Source organism: Ranitomeya variabilis, chromosome 4, assembly GCF_051348905.1.
Source record: "Ranitomeya variabilis isolate aRanVar5 chromosome 4, aRanVar5.hap1, whole genome shotgun sequence".
Lineage (NCBI taxonomy): Eukaryota > Metazoa > Chordata > Amphibia > Anura > Dendrobatidae > Ranitomeya > Ranitomeya variabilis.
Genome location: NC_135235.1, coordinates 356,765,255 through 356,774,533, shown reverse-complemented (window position 1 = coordinate 356,774,533; position 9,279 = coordinate 356,765,255). Strand labels below are relative to the sequence as shown.

General features: G+C 39.7%; 1 protein-coding gene across 2 annotated transcripts; it reads left to right on the top strand.

The window, feature by feature from the left end:
• Nucleotides 1–1,574: 1,574 nt before the first annotated feature.
• Nucleotides 1,575–4,256, top strand: LOC143764764 (uncharacterized). 2 transcript variants are annotated; one of them, XM_077250705.1, is made up of 7 exons: nucleotides 1,575–2,001; nucleotides 2,103–2,168; nucleotides 2,266–2,325; nucleotides 2,435–2,503; nucleotides 2,945–3,167; nucleotides 3,422–3,581; nucleotides 3,674–4,256. In XM_077250705.1, the coding sequence occupies exons 2-7, from the start codon at nucleotides 2,103–2,105 to the stop codon at nucleotides 4,254–4,256; spliced, it is 1,161 nt and encodes a 386-aa protein (XP_077106820.1). In that variant the 5' UTR covers nucleotides 1,575–2,001. The 2 variants fall into 2 exon arrangements, with proteins under 2 accessions (XP_077106820.1, XP_077106818.1); XM_077250703.1 differs by having other exon boundaries at nucleotides 1,575–2,168.
• Nucleotides 4,257–9,279: the final 5,023 nt, after the last annotated feature.

The following is a 9,279-nucleotide window of genomic DNA, read 5'->3' as shown; positions in this document are numbered from 1 at the left end:
GGAGACGACGACGACATGGGAGACCGAGAAGCAGAAGAACAAGAGGCTGCAGAACAAAGAGCAGAAGAACATTAAGCATAACACTAAATATCAGAGCAAAAGATATTATCTAAATTATAAGCAGAAAAAGACTAAGCAGTGTATGGGGGTGAGTCCGTTCCTCCTCGTGGTGCCCCTGGATAAAGCCTGATGCTGCAGGCCAAACTGAACGCGGACAAATGTAACTCTTTTGTGACAGGCAGAAAAGAATGTGTAATCTTCAAACTTTTATAGATAACAACTACTGGAATGCCTGTCACAAATAAGAATATGATGAAGAAGTTGAATATGAAGAAGATAATAGTTAAATAAAAAGAATATGAACAATGTAAAAAAAAATTATAGGTAGAAGAGGAAGAAGAAGATGAATAAGGTGAAGATAGTTGATGTCAAAGAAGCTGATGATGAGGATAATGAAGAAGAAAGTGTGGGAGAAGTAAAAAAGAAGGTGAAGGGCGTGGAAGTAGTGAAACATCAATATCTGACAAAATAAAAAAAAAAAATAACATAGTCAAAATCTTTCTAATGCCGAACGTCATTAAAAAAAACCAAAATCCTGCTATTCTATTTGATTGGGATAAACCTCTGTGCCTTTAATGTCTCCGCCACCTCCCCCAATACATCCTACATTATTCTTAGTTGTTTTCCTTCATGTAGAATGAACCTACAAGGAAAGAAAGGGTTTATTTTAATTCCGATATTTTCGTCCCATTGACTTGCATTGGGATCGGGTATCGGTATCGGATTAGATCCGATACTTTGACGGTATCGGCCGATACTTTCCGATACCGATACTTTCCGATATCGGAAGGTATCGCTCAACACTAGCTAACAGCAGACAGAGGACCGTGTCCTGCAGCAGCTAGCTCCGCGTGTAATGGCTAACATCAGACAGAGAACCGTGTCCTGCAGCAGCCAGCTCCGTATGTAAGGGCTAACAGCAGACAGAGGACCATGTCCCAAAGTAGCCAGCGCCGTATGTAAGGGCTAGCAGGAGACAGAGGACTGTGTCCTGCAGTAGCCAGATCCGTATGTAAGGGCAAAAAGCAGACAGAGGACCGTGTCCTGCAGCAGCCAGCTCAGTATGTAAGGGCTAACAGAGGACCGTGTCCTGCAACAGCCAGCTCCGCATGTAAGGGTTAACAGCATACAGAGTTCTGTGTCCCGCTGCAGCCAGCTCCCCATATAAGGGCTAATAGCAGTGTCCCGCCGCAGTCACCTCCATATGTAAAGGCTGACACCAGACAGTGTCGTGCAGCAGCCAGCTCCGTATGTAAGGGCTAACAGAGGACCATGTCCCACAGCATCCAGCTCCGTATGTAAGGGTTAACAGCAGACCGTGACCTGCAGCAGCCAGTTCCGTATGTAAGGGCTAACACAAGACCGTGTCCTGCAGCAGCCAGCTCCGCATGTAAGGGCTAACAGCAGAGGACCATGTTCCACAACAGCCAGCTCCGTATGTAAGGGCTAACAGCAGACAGAGGACAGTGAACCCCAGGAGCCAACTTCGGATGTAAGGGCTAAGGCTGGGTTCACATTGCGCTAGGTGTGTCCGTCTAACGGACTCGTTTTTAAGTAGTAAAAACGCAATGTAACGCACTTACTAACGCGCCCATAGACTTGCATTGTAAAACGCATCGTGACGCATCCCTAAATTGGTATGCGTTTGTCACATAACGTTTTTTTTCTGACGGACCTTCAACGCGGCTTGCAGCGTTCTCGGGTCCGGTCAAGCTAACGCACTACTAACGGAAGCGTTCATTCTGCCATAGAAGGCTATGGCAAACGCAGTCAGACGCAAATCATGAAAAATTTCCAAATAGGACCACACGTTTTAATAGCGTTTGAGGGTGGTCACATGTGTCATGTGACAGGAAATGTGATTTCGGCCATTAAGAGGAATATACCACCCACAATAGGACTACTGCACGTGACAGAGTGTTGCAATACCTCTCCTGAAATGTAAGTACATTTCTATATATATATCTCAGTATACATCATGGGAGTCTGTAAAATGTCCGTCGGATGTGTGTGTACTAAACATGTTGCTTTGTTGCACACAGATGTCGGACACAGATGTCAGCAGCAGCAGCAGCAGCAGTGTGTCTGCGATTTTTTCGTCACAGTCGGTAGGCTTGCACTTTAAAAAACCACTATAATGTTGTGTGAAACTCCATTGTATTGAGCTAGGCATAACAATCCTGTTTATTGTTTTATTGTGAATAGGAGTCTTCTGAGCCCGAGGCTGCTAGACCACCCCCCAAAAAACATGCTAAAAAAACAAAGGTACATAGCACACATGTTGAATTTTTCAGGCATAAATTTATTGATCCAATGAATGTTAACATAATTTAATGTTAAAATGTTTTTTTTTTACATTTTACATACACAATAGGTGGTGCAACACGGAGGACAAAAAAGAAAGAAGGTCCCTAGCCGTCTGTCGTCGCCACAACTGCCAGTGGTAAATATCAAATTAGAAATATTCTATCCAATATTTATCAACAATCTATCTATTCAATTTCTATCTACTATACCTGTAAAATATCAACTATCTATCGCTCCATCTATTTTTGTCAATCTATATCTATGTATCTATCTATCTATATCCATGGATCTATCTATTTATCTATCTATCTATATCTATGTATCTATCTATCTATATATCTATATATCTATCTATATCTATCTATATATCTATCTATATCTATCTATATCTATGTATCTATTGCTATATCTATGTATCTATCTATCTATATCTATGTATCTATATATCTATCTATATCTATCTATATATATGTATCTATCTATTGCTATATCTATGTATCTATCTATCTCTGTATATATGAATATGGCCATCCAGTGAAATTGAAACTATCAACCTAAATTTTTTGGGTTTACCTAGTCCAAGTCAGCGGCCAAAAAAAAAAGGATTGTCGTTGACGAAGAGCCATTGACTATCCACAACGAGACACTGATCAACCTTGTTGAAGCCAACCCCTCCATATGGGACCAGAGCGACAGCTCCCACCATGACATCGTGAAAAACCGGAAGTTGTGGGATCAAATAATCTGTCACTTTGATCCCCGATACATGGAGAAGTCTACAACTTCAAAGAAAAAAATTGGTAAATATTGGTGACGTAACATCGGAAAATGTAAACCCCCCAAAAAATTCTATCCTATCAACCTATCCACTTGTTGTCTATCTCTCAATTATGAACTATCTGTACACTATCTATCTATACACTATTTCTAAAAACTATTTCTTAACTATCTATCTACTATTTATATCTCAACTATCCTAGCAAACTATGAAAAATGTTTCCTATATCTTCAAACTATCTGTCTACTATTTTTTTTTTTTTTTTTAAATTTAAAGCCGATGCTGTCCATACCCGTTGGAAGTCCATCCGCGATCGCTTTGTCCGTGACTACCGGAACAATCAAAATGCAGCAAGTGGATCCAGTGGTAAACGGGTGACCCCGTATGTGCATTACGACCAACTGCTCTTTCTTCAAAAAACATTGTCTCAGCGCTCGTAAGTACAAAAACGTCTGTGTGCGAGACAAAATTGTTTAATAAAGGTAACTAATTTACTTTATTTATATTAATTTTTTTTTTGGGTTACAGCACGATATGCAGTACCGCTGCTCCGAGACCGACAGAGGAACTGGAACCTTCTCCAGTGGAACCAACACAACCTGAAGATGTGTCTGGCATCAGCGAGCCACGATCTGCGGATAGAAGCACTGTTGCTGCAGGTGTGAGTGCCCGGTTGCAATCACAGCGTGGACGCAAGCGAGCAACCCAAAAAGATGAAGCTGATGCAATTATCGTGGATGGACTCCAACGGGTAGAGGACATGTGTCGCAGTGAGCTGAAAGACGTGAGGCGCGAAATTACCGAGCTGCAAGCACGCGAGTCTGTCTACTCTGCTAATGAGTGGAAGCTACTTTTCTTATCCTATGTGCCTGTTGCCCAAAATATCCCGGCACATAGAAACTTTATGTTTAGACAAAGACTGAACGAGCTTGTAGAGGAATTTGTGGGACCACAAGAACCCGCTCCATCGGGAACTAGAAGAATGGACTTGCCGGCCTACAACCCTCAATATAGAGGCCGGGGTGAAACGAGCGTGGAACCTCATAGACATAGTAGCAGTCCATCATATAGTTGGGCAGACAATACGCCCGTGCAGTACCAAAGTCTTTAGTACAGTTCAGTGTCCCCAGCCAGGTGCAATAACCACGTTGCAAGTTTTCTATTTTTTTTTTTTTTGTTATGTTTTTTGTTGTGAATTTCTATTTTCCTTTTTTTTCTTCCCTATGGGATATCATATGTTAAACCTGTGTACCAAAAGTTTGTTGGAAAAACCCATAAACATTTTGTAAACTGTTTCAAATTTAATAATCTTGGATGACTTTAACTTTTAACACAACACAACTTTATACACGACATAAGGTAATTTTTAACACGACATCTGGTTAAAAAACTTTTTACACGCCATAAGGTAACTTTTTACACGACATCAGGTTAAGAACATAACTTTTTACACAACATCAGGAAGACTTTACAATATTTTCACACGTATCTGTCTTGCCATGGAACATGGCCTTCATGTGTGAAGTAGTGTGCAAACTGATCACGAATCCTCATTATTTGTGCTGTTGACCGAACAGCAGTAGATTCAATGCTCATGAGGTTCGACTCACAATCATCAGGGTCTACCACCTGGGTTTCATGTCTCGCCACAAAATTATGCAGACAGATGCACGCCTTCACAACACGGTCCACATTTTCTGGTTGCAGTTGCATGCAGGTTAGTAAAATCCGCCATTTCAATGTCAAAATCCCAAAGGCACACTCCACATAACGTCTAGCCCGGCTCAAGCGATAATTAAAAATGCGCCTGCTGGAGTCTAGACTACGGCTTGAGTAGGGCTTGAGGAGATTTTGTCCTAGTTGGAAGGCCTCGTCACCAACTAAAACATAGGGCAAACTTGGGCCTTCGGTCCCCGGAAGAGGTCTTGATGAGGGTATGTTGAAACTTTGGCTGTACAAACATCGGCCCATGTTGGAGTCTCTGAATACTCTGGAATCGTTAGTCCGGCCATAAGCACCAATATCCACAGCAACAAAACGGTACCTGGCATCCGCAATAGCCATCAATACTATAGAAAAGTATTTCTTATAGTTATAGTACAGGGAACCACTATGCGCAGGTTTCTGAATCCGTATGTGCTTGCCGTCCACGGCACCAATACAATTGGGGAAATTAGCCACATCCTCAAACTGTTGGGAAATCGCTAGCCACATTTCTGATGTCGGGGTTGGTAGCACAAGTGGTTGCAAGTTATTCCAAATGGCATCACAAGTTTCCCGAACCAGTTGGCAAATTGTTGACTTCCCAAGTCTAAACTGATAATGCAGTGATGCAAAAGTTTCTCCGGTAGCCAGATATCTGTCGACATTAAAATAAAAAAAAAAAAAATTAGGATTTTTAGTGATCATCTAAAGCCTAGTTACAATAGAATATACAATTGCAAAATGAACATTATGCCCCACGATACCTACATCTAGTGTTTGTCAATAGAATGCTAAAAAAAATGTATAATTACCTCACAGTCACTACTAGACGTTGCTCCGCACTGATGCTTTCACGAAAAGTGCTGCGATGATGATGTATCTCATCCGTCACATGCGAGAGCAGAACATCAAAGGTCTCAATGGACATCCTGAGATAGCGTTGGAATTTGGAGGGGTGATCCCGAAGCTGCACATACAGGGTGTGAAAGGCACCATATGTATTCCGCAAGAAATTCACTTCGTGGATCCAATATCTCCTTTGCGAACTGCGCTTTCTCTGACGAAGTCGCAACCGCATCAAGCGAAATCTGACGAGCTCAGACACAAACATCTTGCTAGCAGAAGTTCACTTAATGCTTTCAAAATGGAGAATGAGTCTGTGCCCACACCCGACAATGACAAAAGGGAAAAAAAAAAAAAAAAAAAGAACAACTTTATTGACAGTGACAAACGCAGACAAACGGATACGGACATCAAAATGAAAAACGCGATCACATGCGTTAACGCTAGCGTTACTGTGACGACGAATTTCACATATTTTTTGCTCCTTTTCTGTACATGCGTTTAACGCATCCGTTTAACGCCATGTACTTGACGCAATGTGAACCTAGCCTAACAGCAGACAGGGGACAGTGTCCCACAGCAGCCTGCTTCACATGTAAGGGCTAACAAGACAGAGGACCGTGTCCTGCAGCAGCCAGCTCCGTATGTAAGGGCTAACAGCAGACAGAGGACCATGGGTGCATACTAAAACCCTATGTGCCAAATTAACCTATACCTATGCCTATGGTAGATATTTTAGTCTTATTCATCTATACCTATGCCTATTTTAGATTTTTTTTACCGTTTCATTTTCTTAATTTAGTTTTCCTTTCCACTTCACTCTATTTGAAGCAGAGTAACCAATTTATTTACTTATGTATTTATTTTGACATAAAGTTGCTATACATGAATGTAGGGGTTCACTTTTTTGGAAACGGAATAACGATTTTAAGCTCCGTTTTTTTTATTGGAATAAGTTCATATTAGTCCAACAAGGTTATCTTCCAAGTTTCATTAAGATCTTTTTAGGGATTCAGTCTTTATGCGCCGCCATAGTCTTCCATACCTATGCCTAGTGTGTTATCATGGTTGGAAACGGAATAACGGTTTTAAGCTCTGTTTTTTTTATTGGAATATGTTCATATTGGTCCAAGAAGGTTATCTTCCAAGTTTCATTAAGATCTTTTTAGGGATTCAGTCTTTATGCGCCGCCATAGTCTTCCATACCTATGCCTAGTGTGTTATCATGGTTGGAAACGGAATAACGGTTTTAAGCTCCGTTTTTTTTATTGGAATAAGTTCATATTAGTCCAACAAGGTTATCTTCCAAGTTTCATTAAGATCTTTTTAGGGATTCAGTCTTTATGTGCTGCCATATTCTTCCATACCTATGCCTAGTGTGTTATCATGGTTGGAAACGGAATAACGGTTTTAAGCTCCGTTTTTTATTGGAATATGTTCATATTAGTCCAACAAGGTTATCTTCCAAGTTTCATTAAGATCTTTTTAGGGATTCAGTCTTTATGCGCCGCCATAGTCTTCCATACCTATGCCTAGTGTGTTATCATGGTTGGAAACGGAATAACGGTTTTAAGCTCCATTTTTTTTATTGGAATAAGTTCATATTAGTCCAACAAGGTTATCTTCCAAGTTTCGTTAAGATCTTTTTAGGGATTCAATCTTTATGCGCCATGTTCTTCCATACCTATGCCTACTGTGTTATCATGGTTGGAAACGGAATAACGATTTTAAGCTCCGTTTTTTTTATTGGAATATGTTCATATTAGTCCAACAAGGTTATCTTCCAAGTTTCGTTAAGATCTTTTTAGGGATTCAGTCTTTATGCGCCATATTCTGCCATACCTATGCCTAGTGTGATATCATGGTTGGAAACGGAATAACGGTTTTCAGCTCCGTTTTTTTTATTGGAATAAGTTCATATTAGTAAAACAAGGTTATCTTCCAAGTTTCATTAAGATCTTTTTAGGGATTCAGTCTTTATGCTCCATATTCTGCCATACCTATGCCTAGTGTGATATCATGGTTGGAAAAGGAATAACGGTTTTAAGCTCCGTTTTTTTTATTGGAATATGTTCATATTAGTCCAACAAGGTTATCTTCCAAGTTTCATTAAGATCTTTTTAGGGATTCAGTCTTTATGCGCCATATTCTTCCATACCTATGCCTACTGTGTTATCATGGTTGGAAACGGAATAACGATTTTAAGCTCCGTTTTTTTTATTGGAATAAGTTCATATTAGTCCAACAAGGTTATCTTCCAAGTTTCGTTAAGATCTTTTTAGGGATTCAGTCTTTATGCGCCATATTCTGCCATACCTATGCCTAGTGTGATATCATGGTTGGAAACGGAATAACGGTTTTCAGCTCCGTTTTTTTTATTGGAATAAGTTCATATTAGTAAAACAAGGTTATCTTCCAAGTTTCATTAAGATCTTTTTAGGGATTCAGTCTTTATGCTCCATATTCTGCCATACCTATGCCTAGTGTGATATCATGGTTGGAAAAGGAATAACGGTTTTAAGCTCCGTTTTTTTTATTGGAATAAGTTCATATTAGTCCAACAAGGTTATCTTCCAAGTTTCATTAAGATCTTTTTAGGGATTCAGTCTTTATGCGCCATGTTCTTCCATACCTATGCCTACTGTGTTATCATGGTTGGAAACGGAATAACGATTTTAAGCTCCGTTTTTTTTATTGGAATAAGTTCATATTAGTCCAACAAGGTTATCTTCCTAGTTTCGTTAAGATCTTTTTAGGGATTCAGTCTTTATGCGCCATATTCTGCCATACCTATGCCTAGTGTGATATCATGGTTGGAAACGGAATAACAGTTTTAAGCTCCGTTTTTTTTATTGGAATAAGTTCATATTAGTAAAACAAGGTTATCTTCCAAGTTTCATTAAGATATTTTTAGGGATTCAGTCTTTATGCGCCGCCATAGTCTTCCATACCTATGCCTAGTGTGTTATCATGGTTGGAAACGGAATAACGGTTTTAAGCTCCGTTTTTTTTATTGGAATATGTTCATATTAGTCCAACAAGGTTATCTTCCAAGTTTCATTAAGATATTTTTAGGGATTCAGTCTTTATGCGCCGCCATAGTCTTCCATACCTATACCTAGTGTGTTATCATGGTTGGAAACGGAATAACGGTTTTAAGCTCCGTTTTTTTTATTGGAATATGTTCATATTAGTCCAACAAGGTTATCTTCCAAGTTTCATTAAGATCTTTTTAGGGATTCAGTCTTTATGCGCCGCCATATTCTTCCATACCTATGCCTACTGTGTTATCATGGTTGGAAACGGAATAACGATTTTAAGCTCCGTTTTTTTTATTGGAATAAGTTCATATTAGTCCAACAAGGTTATCTTCCAAGTTTCGTTAAGATCTTTTTAGGGATTCAGTCTTTATGCGCCATATTCTTCCATACCTATGCTTAGTGTGTTATCATGGTTGGAAACGGAATAACGGTTTTAAGCTCCGTTTTTTTTTATTGGAATATGTTCATATTAGTCCAACAAGGTTATCTTCCAAGTTTCATTAAGATCTGTTTAGGGATTCAGTCTTTATGCGCCGCCATATTCTG